Source organism: Prionailurus bengalensis, chromosome A1 (genome assembly GCF_016509475.1).
Source record: "Prionailurus bengalensis isolate Pbe53 chromosome A1, Fcat_Pben_1.1_paternal_pri, whole genome shotgun sequence".
In the NCBI taxonomy this organism is placed as follows: Eukaryota; Metazoa; Chordata; class Mammalia; order Carnivora; family Felidae; genus Prionailurus; species Prionailurus bengalensis.
In genome coordinates this window covers 159,269,352-159,289,469 of record NC_057343.1, presented here as the reverse complement: position 1 = coordinate 159,289,469, position 20,118 = coordinate 159,269,352, and the positions used below count along the sequence as shown (strand labels likewise).

The following is a 20,118-nucleotide window of genomic DNA, read 5'->3' as shown; positions in this document are numbered from 1 at the left end:
GTCCCTGCTGATGGCAGAGATCTACCGCTCCCAGGCGTCACCCTGTGACTCCACCAAAATAAGCGAGCGAGCGAAGTGGGATGCTCTCGCAAATACACGCTCCAAATACCTCTTTTTAAACTAGAAAGCAAATTACTGATGACCATCACCAGGGATTCGTAATACATTTCAAATAGTATAATGGATATTTTAAAAAGCAGTGTAACAGAATCAGAATTCTACTAAATTATCGTCCATTATTATACTTAAAAATATCAAAATAAGTAATAAGAAAAATGGATTTTAAGCCAATGAATAAAATAAGTCATGGGTCCATATTACTATGAATGGAATGAATGAATGAATGGAAAGGAAATGCTCTTTATTATAAAAGAATGGCAAGTAATAAATACAGAACGAATGATGGTGTTAATAGAAGAGTTACGAAATTTTAAAAGAAATACGGAAAGCCAACTTTTCTCAAAGTCACAAATCAGTCACAATAAAGGCTCTGGACACTGAACCTGGGGTGTGACTGGAAGAGGAGAGGGTGGCCAGTGGTTGGAGAACAGAAACCTCAGGCCTGGATACTGACAGCTGAGCAGTGACTCAACGGTGCATCCAGCCAAGGCAGAGGTGACTGCCAGCTGGCATGAAAAAGGCAGAGAGGTCATCTGCACAGCTTTATACCCACACCAAGAAGCCAGAGCAGGTGAGGTTCCTGACTTCCTCTGCAAGGTGTCCCTCACAGCCACCTTATTGATTTTCATTTTTCACTTACTTCTGTTAACTAAAGCTGGTGAAGTAAGCACGCTTCCAACTCTATTTTTTTTTAATTTTATTTATTTATTTTGAGAGAAAGAGAGAGAACAAGTGGGGGAGGAGCAGAGAGGGAGGGAGAGAGAGAATCCTGAGCAGCCAGGCTCTGCACTGTCATCACTAAAACTGACATGGGGCTAAGACTCACAAACCGTGAGATCATGACCTGAGCCAAAATCAAGAGTCAGTCACTTAACCGACTGAGCCACCCAAGGTGCCCCCAACTCTTTTATAATTCCCTCAACAGAAGACCCTGTCCGTAAAATTATTCCCAATGAAAATACAGCTTAAAAATTCCTTTTTTTTACTATTAGTAATTTCTTTCCTTTAAAAAATTTTTAAACAAAACCTCAGCTCATCTAGGTTTCACTAACATTCATTTCCTTCTATGACAAAAACAGCACAGGATGGCTTATTTGGGCCACACCCCAAAAGGAATGCATCCTGGGTAACATAGCCCCAGGGTTAGCACATCTCCCTCAACGGAGGTGAGCGATCCTGTATGACTGAAGAGTGCAGATGAGTAATTACATGTTATGAGAAAAATTTTTCAGAGAGTCTTATACTACAGTACGTACAGAAAGAGGCTCCTTTTCTTAGAAATGAAGAGGGACATTATTTCCTGATGTGCTTTGGCTGCCTCAATCCCTGAGATTCATCCTTTCTCCCAGTGTGGTCCTCAGATCCTTTGCATCTGAAACATCTGGGGGTAAGTATTACCTAAATAAAATCCTGGGCCTCACTCTACCCCTTTGAATCAGAATTCTTGACTGGGAACCTGAGAATCTGTATTTAAACCAGATTCTCCAAGCAATGTTTATTTTTTTTTAAATTTTTTTTTTAACATTTATTTATTTTTGAGACAGAGAGAGACAGAGCATGAACGGGGGAGGGGCAGAGAGAGAGGGAGACACAGAATCGGAAACAGGCTCCAGGCTCCGAGCCATCAGCCCAGAGCCTGACGCGGGGCTCGAACTCACGGACTGCGAGATCGTGACCTGGCTGAAGTCGGACGCTTAACCGACTGCGCCACCCAGGCGCCCCCAAGCAATGTTTATTTAATCTAAGGTACAGGCAGCCTAAACTGCCCACAATCAGAACAATTCAGCGTCCTCGCTACTCAAAGTGTGGTTGCCAGACCAGCAGCAGCAGCAACTAGGAGCTTGTTAGAAAAACAGAATTTCAGCCTCACTGCAGAGTTCTTGAATCAGAATCTCATTTCAATAAAAAACCCACTGATTCAATATGAATATTACAATATGACAATTACTCCTCTGAATCTTGTTTTCCAAATGGTTACTTGTGCATTGCCTATAATATTTGTAATTGGCTATATTATATTTACTTAATATTAAAAAAAATAGATTTACTTTTTTAACCTTTAGCCTGTCTTAATCAAAACTATCCTTGGGATCATGAGTTTGAAGTGCTAGTTTATCTTGAAGCACATTAAAATACATGCATAACTATTAAAATAAACATGTTTGCCTACTTATTAACACACAGAGTCATCTCCCAAACTACATATGGTCCAAGGGTACTGTGGGGTGAGGCTGACACTGAATGCCAGAATACACATAGTTTTTCCAGCCTCTCACTAATCTTATGGATGAGAAAATTAGCAGCTGAGAAGAGGGCTATTTAATGCCAACACAGCTATTTATGGCAAAATCACAAAAGAATGCTTTGTGGGTGCTTATTCCTTTACAAATCTCTCCTGTAGCTGGAGGAAATGTTGTTTGTATCGTCATTTGACTGTTTGTTTTAGAGAGAGAGAGACAGAGAGCAGGGGAGAGGGGCAGAGAGAGAGAATATCCCAAGCAGGCTCCATGCACAGTTGTAGAGCTGGATGCAGGGCTCGATCCCACAACCTTGGGATTGTGATGTGAGCCAAAAACAAGAGTCGGGTGCTGAACTGACTGAGCCACCCAGGAGCCCCTTTTATGTTTTTTTTTTCTCCCTCTAATATAGCTGAGCAACATATCATGGTTCAGTTAGTTCTCCTGTTTTCCTTTCTGTACTAGATGTTTGTCAGTTGGCAGCTGGCCACACCTTTGAAAACCCTCACTACGTATTTATAAATTTCCCACCTACCTACTCAATATGCACCTTCCCAAAGCAGAATCCAGAGCACTCACATCCCCAGGGTCCCTTGTAGCAGAGTTGAGGCACATGACTTACGCTGGTCAATTACATATGCCATAAAAGAATGAGGCTAGAAGTGAACAATGTGAAGAGACCACTGCCTACCAAGAAATCTGTGTATGACAAGGCCTATTAGTCTTCAATATTGGCAGTGGCAGAGTTTCTGGCATCTGGCCCTAAATGCAATAGGTGCTGAGCTGTGGTGGTGGCACAGGAAGCACCCAAGATGAGCCTGGGCATGGTTCTTGGCTGTGAAGATTTAGATTCCTTCTGCTGGAGTCCTTAGGATCTCTACGAGCTACCCGCCAATCCTTAAGAAATCCCTTTTTTGGTTTGAAATAGAGTGGAGTCCAGTTGGAACTAATAACCTCAGCCAATATATCTTCTTAATAGCTGTAGTCTACTACAGACACATTCCTTTTTTTTTTTTTTAATTTTTAATGTTTATTTATTTTTGAGAGAGAGAGAGTGTGTGAGCAGGGGAGGGGCAGAGAGAGAAGGAGAGAGACACACACAGAATCCAAAGCAGGCTCCAGGCTCTGAGCTGTCAGCACAGAGCTGGATCGGGACTCATACTCATGAACCACGAGATCATGACCTGAGTGGAAGTCAGACACTTAACCGACTGAGCCACCCAGGTATCCTACTGCAGACACATTCCTAAAGCAAATTTCTTCACCTGAACAAGGACATGGTTACTATCCATGCTGCCTGAGAACTCGTCCAGCAATAGTTGCATGACTGATTACAAATCACAACTATTTTCATACTGGCGTTACTAAGAGCATAAATAATTTCTGCAACTTCATTAGTCCTCATTATTAATTTACCAAAAATCGAATTTTAAGTGCTAAACTTCTTACAGTAATTATTTGGAGTTAGAAAGGTCTATGTCAGTTAAGTGCTTTGGATCTTCCAAGCCCAGAACTGCATGGCAGTGATATTATTTGTGTACATAATTACTCATTTTGTAAGAACCCTCGTAAAATAGTTCTGCAATACATGGTATCCATTCTAGATCACACAGCTTATGATTAGTTTCAGATTAAATATTTAACTTTTAAGATGGGCTATAAAGTTTTCTTTATAATGGTGAAATTATCACTTATTTTAACTTTCAAGTTCAGTATATCAAGAATCAAGAAAACCAAAACTAATTCTCCCTGCCAATTATATCTACTATTTTGTCATCTCATCTGTCAGGGTAATACTATGTTGCCTGTGCGTGTTATTATAATTAATTTATAATAAAAGGCTTCAAGTGATCACAAATGCTATTATGCCAGCTTTTCTAAATGATACATGGGAATGACCTTTTTTTTAAAAAAGTGATGATGTGGCTGAGTTAAAGCCCTTTCAATTGGGCATCAAAGCAGAAGTGATTTATATATATATATATATATATATATATATATATATATATATAATCTTCCAATAACCTATAAATGTTAAAGATATGAGAAAGAAAGGAGTGAAGAATAAAACTCTGGGGAAAACTAATATTCAGGAAACTGCTGAAGCAAAGCAAGTCAGGAAAGTGCAACAGGAGAGAGGACAAAGAGAACAATGTCTTAGAAGGTAAGGAAAGAATGTCAAGTTTGACATTAAATAAACACTAAATATGTGGCTAAAATGCCTCCACCTCCCAGCCACACTCCCTCCCTCAACTTTCTGAGACACAGCAGGGTTTGGGGAAGATGCCAAAATTCTTTACAGAATTCTGAATGAGTGACTAGGTGTGAATTTCCACAATCTACTAAACACCTCCCCACCAAGAGTTTAGATAATCCCAAATTTTAGAAACCATCTCCACTTGATCCACCAAATCTCATAGGGATGGGGTTTTCTACCGAGGCTTCTCATGTGTAGAGGCATAATTTAAGCAGAAGTTAAATAAAGGTTGCAATTCTATAAAAGACAGGACATATATGGCAAATCTTTATATATATATATAATCTTATATAATCTTATATATATATAAAGATACTTATATATAAATATATATAGATATATCTATAGATATAGATATAGATATATAAACATATATAGATATAGATATATAAATATCTATATCTATATCTATATCTATATCTATATCTATAGATATATCTATATATATTTATATATATATAAGTATCTTTATATATATTTATATATATAAGTATCTTTATATATATTTATATATATAAATATCTTTATATATATTTATATATATAAATATCTTTATATATATATAAATCTTTATATATATATATTTTTAATATATATATATATTTAAGTGTTTGTTTATTTTGAGAGAGAGAGTGAGAGCAAGCAGGGGAGGGGCAGAGACCGAGGGAGAGAGAATCCCAAACAGAGAGAGAGGGACAATCTGCACACTCACAACTCGCAGCCAAACAAGGTGGTTGATCTCACCGAGGGTGAGATCATGACTTGAGCCAAAATCGAGAGTCAGACGCTTAACGTACCAAGCTTCCCAGGTGCCAGTGGCACATCTTTTTTAGTTTTACACATTCAAACAAGAGTGTGAGGCTAACAGTAGTCACAGCTGACATACATTTTCCCCAGTACCTACCAAATGCCAGGCTGAGGGCTATGTGTTTTAAATATTTTATTACATTGAAGCCTCTTGGCAGATCTGTCCAAAGAAGTCCTATCCCCATTTTTACATGAAGAAACTGAAGCTCACTGGAGATAGGTAAACTTGCTAAGAGTAAGTGGTAAAGAGGCAACTTGGGTTTGTTTTGCTGTGCAGAAGTCCTCTTACCCATAGTTAGCACTGAGGCTGTACTCCTGAATCTGTTCAACTCTGTGGCCAGCTTCTTCTCATTTCTCAGCTGGATTTTGTTTTGGACACCTTTTAAGGGCCTGGAGAGCAGCTGGGGCTCCAAAAAGCATTTAAAACATTAATTCTTAACCAAGCCAAGTAACCTATATGAGAAAGTATGCAGACCTCCATAGAAAAGAGACTAGTTTTAAAGGAAAAATGCTTATTTAAAATAGTTGTGTAGGGGCACCTGGGTGGCTCAGGAGGTTGAGTGTTGACTTTTTTTTTTTAATTTTTTTTTTTTCAACGTTAATTTATTTTTGGGACAGAGAGAGACAGAGCATGAACGGGGGAGGGGCAGAGAGAGAGGGAGACACAGAATCGGAAACTGGCTCCAGGCTCTGAGCCATCAGCCCAGAGCCTGACGCGGGGCTCGAACTCCCGGACCGCAAGATCATGACCTGGCTGAAGTCGGACGCTTAACCGACTGCGCCACCCAGGCGCCCCTTGAGTGTTGACTTTTGATTTAGGCTTTAGGTCATGATCTCATGGTCATGGGATGGAGCCCTGTGTGAGGCTCCATCCTGAGCATGGAGCCTGCTTGGGTTTCTCCCTCTCCCTCTCCCACTGCCCCTCCCTCTCAAAATAAATATATAAACATTTAAAAATAAATAAATAAATAGTGGCGGCTGGGTGGCTCAGTTGGTTAAGCGTCCAACTTTGGCCTAGGTCATGATCTCGCAGTTTGTGGGTTCAAGCCCTGCCATCGGGCTCTGTGCTGACAGTTCAGAGCCTGGAGCCTGCTTCTGATTCTGTGTCCCCTCTCTGTCTCTCAAAAATAAACATTCAAAATATTTTTTTAAAAAAATAAGTAGTTGTATAGATAGCCCTGAAATAATGTTTTTGATGATCTCAGACATACTGGAAGATCACAAGTTGAAATGGGCTGAACAAAACTATTTAAATGTTGAAAACTACTAACTAAAATTGTAGTTTTTTGTCTTGAAATGTGTTGTTTCAGTGATTTTTATAAGTTGCAAAGCTCTCAAGTGCTATATTACCAAAGAATCCTCCATTAGAGCTTCTGACGTCCAGCGGTGTCAAGGACCTTGTCTGAACAGGAAGCCTGGGTTTGAACCCTTGTTCTATCCTACTGGCTTTGCAATCTTATCAAGGATGCTTAACCTCTCTGGGCCCTGACTCCCTCAGGTATAAAGGAATAATAATTACAACATTAATAAAAGAATACATGAGGTATTTACACAGAACATTTAGCAGAGAGCCTAGTGTGGCTAATGCTCATCAAGAGAATCTGAATTATTTTCTGAAGAAGTGAAAGTGCTAAATTTATACTTACATTATGTGTAAAAGTACAATATTATCTATAGATATTATGATAAGAATATTTACTGAACACTTATTATATGCCAAGAAAAATTGTAGAATCAATGATTTTACTAGGTTTTAAATTGTTCAAACCATTATTAAGAAATTACATTCTCCTCCCCACCCCCAGCATAGAAACAATACTTTGTTCAAAACTTACCATGATATACAAGTACTATTTGCCTTCTCTACAGACTCCACCCACTAATGATAGACCTGTTGTAGAGCAGGAGTCTTTTCATGCTCAGGAAATGACTGACCTTGGTGGCCGGGGCTGTTCCACCAGCATGGGTTCTGGAAGGCTGACTGCTCCCAAGGCTTGTCGCTTTTTTCTTAAAAATAAGAAAGTATATATTTTAGTTTCACTGGGGTAAACCATCCTAACAATGTAGACAAGTTAAATTTTCATATCGATACAAATATCTTCTGAAGCAAACTTCAGACTAATATACTAAGCACACAAAAATTAAACATGTTTAAGGTTTTTAAATTGTTCATCTTCATCTGAAGACTATATAAACACTGAAAAGGAAGAGGAAGCTGAATAAATCCCAATTATTCAATGGTCAATGATTCTGGAGAACTACAAAGATCCTCATGGGAAGTTGCCATTTCCACCACGAAGCACTTCTGGAAACAACATCACTCGCTGTGGAGTGGGTGGCTTTCTCTCTTACAGCACTATAGACAGGGCATGCTAGCACAACCTCTACAGAGGGTGATTTAGCAATAAGTTGCAAAGACAGAATTCTACTTCTAAAAGTTTATCTTAGGGAAGTAAGAAGAGAAAGCAAAAGCCTTTTTTTTTCTTCAAAGATATTCACAGTATTATTGGATCAAAAAGCTGAAAGCAATATAGGTAATAATAATGAATATTTATTGAGTACTTACCATGTGCCAGGCAATTATTCTATTAGAATAATAGAATTATAGATAAAAATAGAGTAATAATACTTCAGTAAGAGTATCTATTTAGAGCATTACTGTAAGTGCTCTAAGTGTTTTAAGTACCATGTGTCATAACCTACTTAATTTTCAAAGGAAACGGTATAATGCTGGTCCTATTTTTATCCTCATTTTGTGGGTAAGGAGACTGAGGAATGGGATGAACACATAACTCAGCGATGGTCACAGCTAGTCAGAAATAGGACGTCTGCTTCAGACCCTGTTCTCTTACCTATCTGTACTGCCTCCCACAATAGAAGTCTGTTATAGACAGCTACAGGATGAAATATCATGCAGTTATTAAAAATCATGTTTAGAAGAACATTTCATTAAATGAAAACGTTATTCATATTTTATATAAAGAAAAGTCAGCTTATAAAATAGTATGTACAGTATGATCACTGAAGTTCCTATGAGGTTATTTTCTGATGGTGCAGTTAAGAGCAATTTTTTAAAATATTCTTCTTCGTGCTTTTTTGTATTTTCTTACAAAACTATACTATTTTAACTGAAAAAGAACATTAAATGGAGGGGAGAAAAAAGGAAAGGTAAAATACACAGCTTCTTTCTCAACAAGGCCTTGATATATCTCTTACGAATATCCGTATTTCAAAGAGGCAAGCTTATAAACTATCCAGTTTTATAATGTCAAATCGATTATCCTCCAACATCTATAAAATGTGAATAATGTACTATAAGCATTGACTATAGGAAGGGCAATAATGCTGATACATCATATATTAAAAAGTTGTATGTCTATATGGTAAAAATTTTAAAAACATATAATTGAGGGGAGCCTGGGTGGCTCAGTTGGTTAAACATGCAACTCTTGATTTTGCTCAGGTCACTGTCTCATGGTTGGTGAGTTCAAGCCCCACATCAGGCTCTGTGCTGGCAGCATGAAGCCTGCTTGGGATTCTCTCTCCCTCTCTCTGCCCTTCCCCCGCTCTCTCTCCCTCTCTCTCAAAATAAATAAGTAAATACATACATACATAATTGAAAGCAATGTGGTTTAACTTGTTAACATTTAGCAAGAGTCATACTGCTTACTTTTTTTTTTTAAATGCCTGTCACGGACTCTTGAGCTGAAGCCGCTTCTTCCTGCAGGTTAAATATTACCTTAGGAAGCAGAAAAGTCAAAACCTAGCTTGTTGTCCTCAAAGTATCATGTTTCTGAATCCACTGGCTGACCACACTCAAGCACTTCAGGAAGGTCACTGAGGCAACAGGGTGGACTTGTGTTCATGAAATGGTATCTGAGGGGCCTCACAGGCATTTGCAGGAGTCCCAGGCTCCCAGGCATGGCCTGCGGACTAAATAGTCTCTCCCAAGCACACATGCAGTACCATCGGCCAAGGGAAGAAAAGAATCTTAGATAAACAGGACAGAAATAAAAGAGGCTGCTAAAGAGCTAGTGTTGTGAGTGTGGTATGGGAGATGGTGAAAAGAGGGGATGGCCTCAATTTTATCCAGGTTGCAAGTCTCTTCAAATATAAAGTGTATTAACAAATAGCTTCTGATGGCCATAGTGTATTCATGGATTCAGTGTAAGGTACCAGACCTAAGAAATAAAGACAAGAATACAGCAATGGGGTATTGGTTTTAATCCCATTACTCATTTCAACCTCCTCACTTCCCAGTGAGGAGACTGAAGCCCAGAAAGATGAGGCCACTGTCCTGTGGGCCATAGCTGCCCCGCACTCCAGTTATTAGCCTTTGGTCTCAACTATAATCAAGGAAGGTCATGTTCTAATCCTGCCCTAGCAACAGCTCCTATCCACTAAGTCAAAGCCCCCATCCATGCATGCCAGACCCTGCCTCATCTGTAAATGAATTCCACTTTAATGCGTCAGTGAGAATTTGCCCAAGAGAATTTAAAAAAACTTGGTTTTTTGGCTGAGTTATAAAACTATTAAGTTAAAAAAAATAACTATTTAAACTTGATATATTTGCTGATTTTTGCTTTCCCTTCATATGAACTCAAGATTTACTTTTTATTTTCATTTCTTAAATTCAATAACTTTTAACTCAAATGAGGATCTCTTGGCTTTCCTGTGGGTAGGACCTGTCACTCCAAAGCTTGCCTTACCTTCTGACCCTATATAACCTAATCTACAAAGGACTAAATCTAATATTTATTAAGCCCTTATATTAGTTTCTTAAAACACAATACAAAAGCTTAGAAATGTACACATAAACCAGATCAGACTCCTCATTCTCAGGTTAGTAACCAACATTTAATTACAGATGTTTTGGGCTGTATGTAAGTCTTGGCAGTCTTTGTTCAATTGTGTCTGACTTCATGCATCCCTTCATTCATTCACTCATTGGACAGGCATTTACTGAACCCTGGCTATGAACCTGGTCCTATTCTAAGCAGTGGGGATGTAATGACCAATTAAGCAGAAAAAAAACTCCTGCTCTCATAGTGCTTACATTCCAGTAGGAGCAATCAGACTCTAAATAAGTCAACAAAAAACAAAATTTCAGTGAGTGATGCCTGCTATAAACACAGTAAAATAGGGTAACGTAACAGCAAATGACTGGCTGAGAATTGTTCCAAATGGGATACACAAAGAAATGACATTTGATTGAGATCTGACTACAAATAACCCAATCATGGAAATAAGGGATGTGGGAGAGGAGGCATTCTAGGTAGACAGAGTAGCATGTGCAAAGGCCCTAAGATAGGAATGGGCTTGGCAAGTTGGAGAAACTGAAAGAAGTTAGAGCAAATGAAGAATGGCAGGCACAGGCATATTTGGTATGAGATGAAATAGGATGTTGGATGAAGATACTTAAACTGAAGTGATAGAGATTTAGGATGACCCTAGAGTCAGGTATGTTTGAGATCATCGGTTTCTTCCAGCTTCAGCCTGCTTCCTGATCTTCTCTGGTAACCATCTAGCCCTCTTGAGTCCTCCCTTATCTCCAGCTGAAAAGTTCTCAAAGTCCTCTGGCTTCACCTCACCTTGTGCTTAGTTTTGCAGGTATCTTCTTTACCCTCACTTTCCCATTACCTTACCATCAGCACTGGTCCTTAGAAATCACACTCTGGCCTGAACACCTCTCCCACCTGGTTAGGTCTGCATATTCACTAACTGGTGATAGGGCAGGATCTACCCTCAGACAGAACAGAATCCATCCACTCACGCAAAGCAGAAACTCTCTAAACAAGCTCACTTGGCTATGACTCTGCATTTGTCCTAACATACAGAAATGCTCTAGTCTTTAAAAGATTAAGACATTAAGTGAGGATGCCAATACTATAGGAATTCAGATTTTGAGTTAATTTTTTTTTTCATTTCTATAAACCCATAGACTAAAAGCCATCAGGCAGATTTCTCCTTGCCAACCAATCACACCCTTTGTAATAATTATGAGCACTTCTTTGTTTAACTTAAGTTTTATAGAAAGGAAACTGGCAGGAAGAGACTGCCCCTCATCCCTAACGTCAGGTCACAGGCCTGGCTGAGTCACTGGCCCCTTGTAGTCGAGCATGCCAGGCCCTCAGTCCTAATGATCAACAGGGACAGAAGTACGATACTCCGTGCCTTATTTTCCTCCACTAGACTCAAACTCCAGGACACCAAGTCTGGGGAATTTACAGAGAAAAGTGTGTGATCTCTCCTGCAGTCATGAACGCAGTCATGAGGCCCTGTTTCCATGGACTATGAATCCACACGGACTTTAAGCAGCCTCTCCTACCTCCAAAAGTCTGCCAGCCAGCCATGAGACCCATAAAAGAGGCATCCCATGCTTGAGCAGAGAAGTTCAGTGAAGAATACACAGATGAGAGCAATTCTATCTGCAGCTGCAGAAAGGTATGAAAAGAATGAATTACATACCTTTTTTTTGTACGTCTGTGGTAATTCCCAATAAAAAAATTTATTGAATGAATCAGAACTCAAGTCTTAAAAACTGTTTTCAAAGTAACAATGAAGTTCTAAGAGCCAAGCAAAGAGCTGTTATGTCACAATCTCCTAAAATCTCAGGGAAGGCCCTGAGTGAAGCCTCATGTTGCCCTGAGACTTTAGTGACCACAAAGAAAGGTGCCACGTTCCCTAGAATAAAGGCTCTATCTTTTGATATGTATGGCAAGAATCCTGGCTCCACCAAATGCCCGTTGAGACTGTGGACAAATTCGTGAACATTTCTAAGCACTATTTTTCTCATCTGAAAAAAAGAATAACCATACCCATATCTAAGATGGAGATTGTGAGAATCAAAGGAGATGAAGAATGGTCTGAGGAGTGGCCCACAGGTTGCAAATCCCTGCTCTAGAGAGACTCAAAGTTCTTGATCAAGTCGCAGTGGAATAGGCTGATCTCCTCAAGGCAATGCCACTGGACCTGGTTTTAACTCAGTGGCTGCTGCGAATTTTCTGTCAGCTTTTATTACTTATACAATCAGAAAAAAAACATTTTTTTTCATTGGTTAAAAAGTGGTTTTTTCTTAGGTCTAGCCATGATTCTAATAATGGACACGATTAAGTTATTTGGAAACACTTTGATCCTTTTCAGGTTTGCTTTTAAGCTTTTTAGGTTGGACAAAAGCAGCCTTCAAAGTAGGACTAATTTTTCTTTTTTTCCAAACAGAGATGACACCCTTCTGAGAGCTCTACCCAGTGACTGACTGGTGGGAACACATTGTATTCCCAGGCCTGGGTGAGCTCTGGGGATTACATGGAAGTATAAATGTGATGCATCTAGCCCCCAGGCAGGCATATCAAGATTACTCAGTAAATGCTGGCTAAGAGGAGCCCAGGACTACTTAACGGGGCTAATGCTAAAAAGCCTCCTTCTTAAAAACAAAACAAACAAGGGGTGCCTGGGTGGCGCAGTCGGTTAAGCGTCCGACTTCAGCCGGGTCACGATCTCGCGGTCTGCGAGTTCGAGCCCCGCGCCAGGCTCTGGGCTAATGGCTCAGAGCCTGGAGCCTGTTTCTGATTCTGTGTCTCCCTCTCTCTCTGCCCCTCCCCCATTCATGCTCTGTCTCTCTCTGTCCCAAAAATAAATAAACGTTGAAAAAAAAATTAAAAAAAACAAAAACAAAAACAAAACAAACACACCTTTCCAGTAAATGAAGGAATTTCAGTTTGTAAGTTGGGCCACATCTCCTTTCAAGTATAAGTTTGTCTCCCTTTTATATTTATGAAGTTTGTACATAAGGAAATTTAGATTAAAAAATGTAAGGAAATTTAGATTCCAAGGTGAGGAGTGTTCCTACTTTGAACAACTAAAAAACTGCCAGAGAATTAAATGAAACAGTGGTCCTCAGACTCTGGACACCAGGCAGCATGATGTTCCCTGTATGGGAAACAAGAGAGGTGAGCCCTAGGGCTGTTCCAGCTTTCTGTCTGGAGAGTTCCCAGGCTGCCTGAACGTGGAACGTGGAATGTGGAATGTGGAAAAGGAACCTAGGCAGAAACCATCAGTCTCTATGGATTCAGGAGATAGAACTGGGAGCTCCACAGACCAAGGGGGCTCAAGAGGTTCACAGGGAGAGCACCAGAAAGAGAGCTGCAAGAGAGAGCCCCAGAGATCTGCATGCACGTGCATGCCATTTGGAAACCTGAAGTCTGGGTACATGTAATAAAGTGGTATAGAACTTACATACACATGTTCCAATGTCAATTTCCTACTTTTGATATTATACTATAATTACGTAAGATGTAACCACTGGGAAAACTGTATGAAGGGTACAGGGGACCTCTCATACTATCATCTTCACAACTTCCTGAGAATCTATTTCAAAATAAAAAGCTTTTTAAAAGTAACTTAAGGAGAGACATGAAAAGTATTTTCTTAAAAGCCGCCCAAATCAAACTTCTAAAGATATAAAATACAATGTCTGAAATGAAAAATATACCGGGATTAAGAACTGATGAGATCACAAAAGAAACAATTAGTGAACATGGACACATAGCAATAGAAACTACCCAAAACGAAACAGTGAGTGAAGACTAGAGGCTAGGGAAGAGAGGATCAGTGAGCTGTGGGACAACTTCAAGCAGCTAATATGTGTATAACTGCAGCCTCCAAAGAAGAGAAGAGAGATGGAGACAAACCAAAATATATGAAGAGATAATGACCAAATCATTTCCAAATGTGATGAACCCACCAATCCATGAAGCTTAACAAATCCAAGTAAGAATGATGAATAAATAGGGTATGAACAAAGGGGCAAGTTGGTTTTTAGATGCCCATTCCTCAAACACTTCCAGTGATGACAAAATCTACATGTGGGGCAAGAGTTCTGTCCCAGCTGACATGATGTCTTTCTCTTCCAGGGAGTTGGTTAGAGTTCCTGCAGCCACAAAACCAGTGATTTTCTTCTCCATCCAAAGAGCAAGAAAATGGAGATAGCCTACCTTTCTACCAAACTAATAGCAAATATTCTTTGGGGAGCCCTTAAGAGTACAGCCTTTAAGAGTCAGACATTATAGGTCACAAAATTTTTGAGCACACAGATATACAAGAACTTTTGCATTAAACGAGTATTGAAATCCTCAAAGGTTCAATGTGGCTGCTGGCATGCTCAAATAATTTCTCAAGATATTTGTGAAACTCTTTGTTGAACTTCTTTCAGAAACTGCAACACATTATTTGATTATCCTTGGATGCAAAACAAATTTATGCTCTCAAAGGAGATTTAAGTTTTTGAACCTACCAAAAACTAATCAGATTCATATACGGTAAATATGAGAAAGCTACTGAACTGGATTAACAAATGATTTTAGTGAAAAAAAATATTGATGGAAAGATGAAATGCTTTTGTGTTCTGAATGTAAAAGTAGAATTAATATCAATATTATTTGAACAATGGAAAGTAGCTTAACTATATAAATTTTCAGGTTACCACTGGATTTCATTTTATTGATAGGAAGTCACCATTTTCTTTCCTTTTCCATACCTCTTACATACAGATGCTTCTTTTTTTTAATAAGTTTTTTAATGTTCATTTATTTTTAAGAGAGAGAGAGAGAGACAGACCATGAGCAGGGGAGGGGCAGAGAGGGAGGTACGAATCTGAAGCAGGCTTCAGGCTCCTAGCTGTCAGCACAGAGCCCAATGCGGGGCTCAAACTCATGATACGTGAGATCATGACCTGAGCTGAAGTCAGATACGTAACCAACTGAGCCACCCAGGTGCCCCCAGATGCTTCTTAAAAATAGTATAAGAGGGGAGGTGGGTGGGGGCATGGGTGACATAGATAAAGGGATTAAGAGTACACTTATTGTGACGATCAATGAATAATGTATAAAATTACTGAATCATATTGTACACCTGAAACATAAAACACTGTACATTAATTATACTTCAATAAAAAAATAAGTACAGAAAATCTATGGTCAGAGATTAATTTATAGTTTTTCTTTTCTTAGCATTTTTCAATCAGTGCATTTTTAGGTCAATGGTTTCTTAAGACTTTATGAAATGTAGTAGTTTTCAGGATAAAAACTCTCATTAAAATATATGTTTTGACATATTTGTTAACAAATCAGTTCCATTACTTAATAGTTACTCTATAAAATGACAAGAAATATTGTGTTTCCACATGAAAACACATGCTTTTTTTTTAACGTTTATTTCTGAGACAGAGAGGCAGAGCATGAGTGGGGGAGGGGCAGAGAGAGAGGGGGGACACAGAGTCCAAGGCAGGCTCCAGGCTCTGAGCTGTCAGCACAGAGCTGGACGTGGGGTTCGAACTCATAGACCGTGAGATCATGACCTGAGCCGAAGTCGGATGCTCAACTGACTGAGCCACCCAGGCGCCCCAAAAACACATGCTTTACCAGAAAGTAGTATCTAGAAAATAATTGTCTTTCAAAAGGGTAGGCCTATCCCCCAACAGTACCAATTATAAAGCTTGACTCTTATCTACAAATGATCCTTTATACCATGGTTGTAAATAGTCTACAAATAAATACAAGTTGCCTTTATTACCAAAAGAAGTATAAATGTATGCTACCACAAATGCAATGTAATACATAGGATATATTAGCCCCTGGGAAACAGTGATAAATAAGTCATAATGAATAAATCTTACCATTAACTCATTGCATAGAAATTCACTTACTGAGGGAAATGCCTCATGCACAATGGTCTTAATAACACAGACTATGGTAGCTGCACTTCATTGAGTGTGTTTATTTTCTAACCACTCAGTACCTACTCATCATCACCACGCCAACTCAAGTCTTTCTAGTCGTGGGTGGCTGTCTTGCTAAGCAGCCCCAATGCTAGCCTTTTCCTGACTCTGTCTGCTGTGACCCAGCTTTCCTCCATGTTGCATTTCTGACCCCATGGAGAGAGAATGCACTTTCTTCATTTCAGGTTCAAGGAAATAGGAATGATTTAATCTTCCTTTTTTAATTCATTTTTTTAGTAAAGTATAGTTGACACACAACGTTACATTAGTTTCACGTGTGCAACATAGTGATTCAACAACTCCAAGTGTTATGTTGTGCTCATCACAAGTGCAACTACCATCTGTCATACACGCTATTACAATATCATTGGCTATATTCCCTATGCTGTGCCTTTTATTCCTGTGGAATGATTTAATCTTACTTTATAAACTTCTTGAATGAAAAGAGGGTACAACACAAGGAGGAAAGAAGGAAAGATTTATAAAAATTGACAACAGTAGTAAGAAAGTCTATGGTGTTAGCCTTAGATAGAATTCTTCTTCTTTTTATTTTTTAAAAACTTTTTATTAAGTTTTGAGAGACAGAGCGTGTACGGGGGAGGGACAGAGAGAAAGGGAGACACAGAATCTGAAGCAGGCTCCAGGCTCCGAGCTGTCAGCTCAGAGCCCGATGTGGGGCTCCAGCTCACAAACGGTGAGATCATGACCTGAGCCAAAGTTGGGTGCTTAAATGACTGAGCCATCCAGTTTCCCCAAATAGACAGAATTCTTAAAATAGGTAATTTTATGAATATTATCAAGATAGTAGTTAAAAGCCCTGACTCTGTAAACTGAGTCAATTCTGGACTTCACTACCAAATACCTGTATAACCTTGGACAAGTTATTTAATCAAGCTTTCCCTCAATTTCCTCACCAGGAGAATGAGATTATTATAAGAGGGGTGCATGTATGTGGGTGTGTACAATGCCTATATTTGTGTTAGCTATTATTATCAAATGCTCTCTAGTTCTCAACTACCCTTACCAATCTTCTCTTGTCAAAATACTTCTCACTAAGGTGTTAATAATTGATATATTATCTCTCCTAGGAATACTCAGAATTTAAAAGAGGATCCAGGAGAAAGCAATGTTTAACTCAAAGGTTAAGTAAGTTGCTAATGGTGGAATTACAGACAACAAGCTAACTGGGAATTATTATTGGATGGTACCTCCTAAATATATCTACTCAACAAAATTGCCCCTTCAGGGCTGGGGATGGCGTGTACCTCTAAATGTCCTTAAATTGTATGTCACATTTTGGGAGTATGTTTTGTACACACATATGTATGTACTTTTCAGAGGAAAAGATCAGTTTTCATCAGATTCCATAGGGACTATGAACTGAAAATAATTATGAATCCTTGCCCTCTAAGCTACCTAATTCTCTGTCCATATGTAAGAGACACATTTCTAGTCAAACATGCACATTTGCTTGTCCCTGTACATAAACACACACACACACACACACACACACACACACACAGAGGAGTAGCAGCTGCTGGATCTCTAAGGGGTTCTAAAGAAAAAAGGCTCACATCTAAAATACTTCTCTCTTTAATGTGTAAGCAGACATATGCACAGATTTAGTTCCGATCACTGTTAAAAACACTTTCATTATTTTTTTATAACCTGATGATCTTTATTCTTTTCCTTCTGATTAAAAAAATACATTTAGAATAAAAAGTAGAAAAAAGAAATGTAAATTACTCAAATTCCTGTCAATCGAGACAGCTACTTTCAGTTATTTTTCTAATCTTGTGTAAATAAAAAAATATTCACAATGTTATAAATACAGTATATAAGTGAAATTGTAATTCCTTCATCTTTTTTTTTTAACCTAATATAAACACTTTTCTTCACTAAATGTTCTTTGAAGCATGGTGTTCAAGATACCTCAGTTACTACATCTGTGTGGTAACTTCACCAATTCATTACTGCTGTATGTTTGTTTCTCTCCCAGTTTGTCATTATTATAAATACAGTGATGAAGATCCTTGTGCCATCATGTACACCTCTGATTATGCACTTGAAACAAATTCTCAGACTGGGAATTTCTAGATAAAAAAGGATGAATTGTTTTTCTTATTCAAGGCTCTCAGTTATTTTCCATTTTAAAACACCATTTATGTTTTTGTTAAAGGAAGAGTTTAATCATATAGATTTACAATTTCATAATTTTGAAGTTTTCAAATATTTGAAGAAAATTTATATAAGAGGTCAAAATCAAGCCTCCTTCTTAAAATACACACACAGACACCCCTAACATATGCTAATTTAGAAAGACAAAATAGGGGCGCCTGGGTGGCGCAGTCGGTTAAGCGTCCGACTTCAGCCAGGTCACGATCTCGCGGTCCGCGAGTTCGAGCCCCGCGTCAGGCTCTGGGCTGATGGCTCAGAGCCTGGAGCCTGTTTCCGATTCTGTGTCTCCCTCTCTCTCTGCCCCTCCCCCGTTCATGCTCTGTCTCTCTCTGTCCCAAAAATAAATAAGCTTTGAAAAAAAAAATAGACAAAATCAACAATGTATCATCATTGCTAAAGCTAGAAATATTTTATTCCATCACTTTTTGAACATTACCATAGCAAAGAATTTCCTCCTTTTAACCACTGGGTGTCCCCTGAACTATGTTTTTAGCATTCAGGCCGATACCACCACACCTAACATGTATCTCTGCAAACTCTTGTCCCTATAGCTGGTCCTAAGAACCTTCATTATCTTCTAAATGCACTATTTTAAAATCCATTAGTCATTCAGCTTCCTATTTAGCTTTCATTATTCAGTGGAATAGATGCTTGGTTTCAGATTTTCCAGAGTCTACCCATCTTTTAAGAAAGCACAAAAAAAGCCAGTCACAAAATTACATTCAATGAAGCAATGGTTAACCCAAGTACTAAGTGAAACCAAAATTCGAATGTGAATATAAAAGTACTTGATCAATTTCCTATAAAAGAAGTGTTTTTCTTCAAAGTTGCATCTGCAGATTTCAGAGTGCTATATCTCTGGAATGTACTTAAGTCTAAAAATTCTGCTCTTGAGCTCCAATTAGACTATGTAGGAATGGACTGACTTGATTTACAAAAGAAAAAAATCCAGGGATGCTAACCTTAATGTAAATAACCAACCAAAAAGCCTGATGTCCTAATGATTAAGATAAACATATGTTTAGAATTCACTCCTGAGTTCTTTCCAAATATTGTCTTTCTTACTTGATACTACTCAATTAACAAGTGAATCTATTTACCTATAAACAACTGGCAAACAATCCAAGAAATCTGTAACATGTGATGCATCTAGGCCACACTTAACTCTTTTTTGTATAAGTGAACACTGATTTCAACTTTTTTTGCTTTACTGATGTTCATTACATAAATCCATGTACATTGAAGAGTCATCAGTGCAGAATCTCCACTTACTCAGCACCCTCCCAAGCATAAAAGAGACAGCTCCAAAGAGCACCAACAATATCCCCATCTCCAATCCAGGGTCTTTCCACAGCCCCCATAATTCTGCAATTACCAGCCTAGACCCTTTTTCCAGTCTTCCCATTAATGACACTGCAACACCCAGGTCCCCCTACCTATTAATTGCTTTTTCTTTGACCTGTTCACTGATTTCTCCTTCCTACCCCCCCCCCCCCCCCACACACACACACAGGCATTTATCAACATCTGCTTTTGGTTTCTCCTCTTTCTCTGGACACTCTTTTCTTCAATGATTTCAAACAAGAATTTTGGCACTGAGGGTTAGAAAGGAAGATAAAATGGGAGCTTGAGCAATTTCAAAGGATATATTTTGAAACAGTTTATGATGAAGAAGACTGAACTAATATGCAATCTAAAGGAATCATTAAACAAAGAGGAAAAGAAAGAAGGAATAGCTCCCTAGA

General features: G+C 38.7%; 1 protein-coding gene across 17 annotated transcripts in view; it reads right to left on the bottom strand.

The window, feature by feature from the left end:
* The window catches only part of CAST (calpastatin), a 109,624-nt gene that overhangs the window by 68,871 nt on the left and 20,635 nt on the right, over positions 1-20,118 (bottom strand). For all 17 annotated transcript variants that reach the window (XM_043594179.1, XM_043594098.1, XM_043594119.1 and 14 more), the window contains exon 3: positions 7,357-7,428. In XM_043594179.1, coding sequence (XP_043450114.1) covers positions 7,357-7,428 — 72 coding nt within the window. The remainder of the gene's footprint in view (positions 1-7,356; positions 7,429-20,118) is intronic.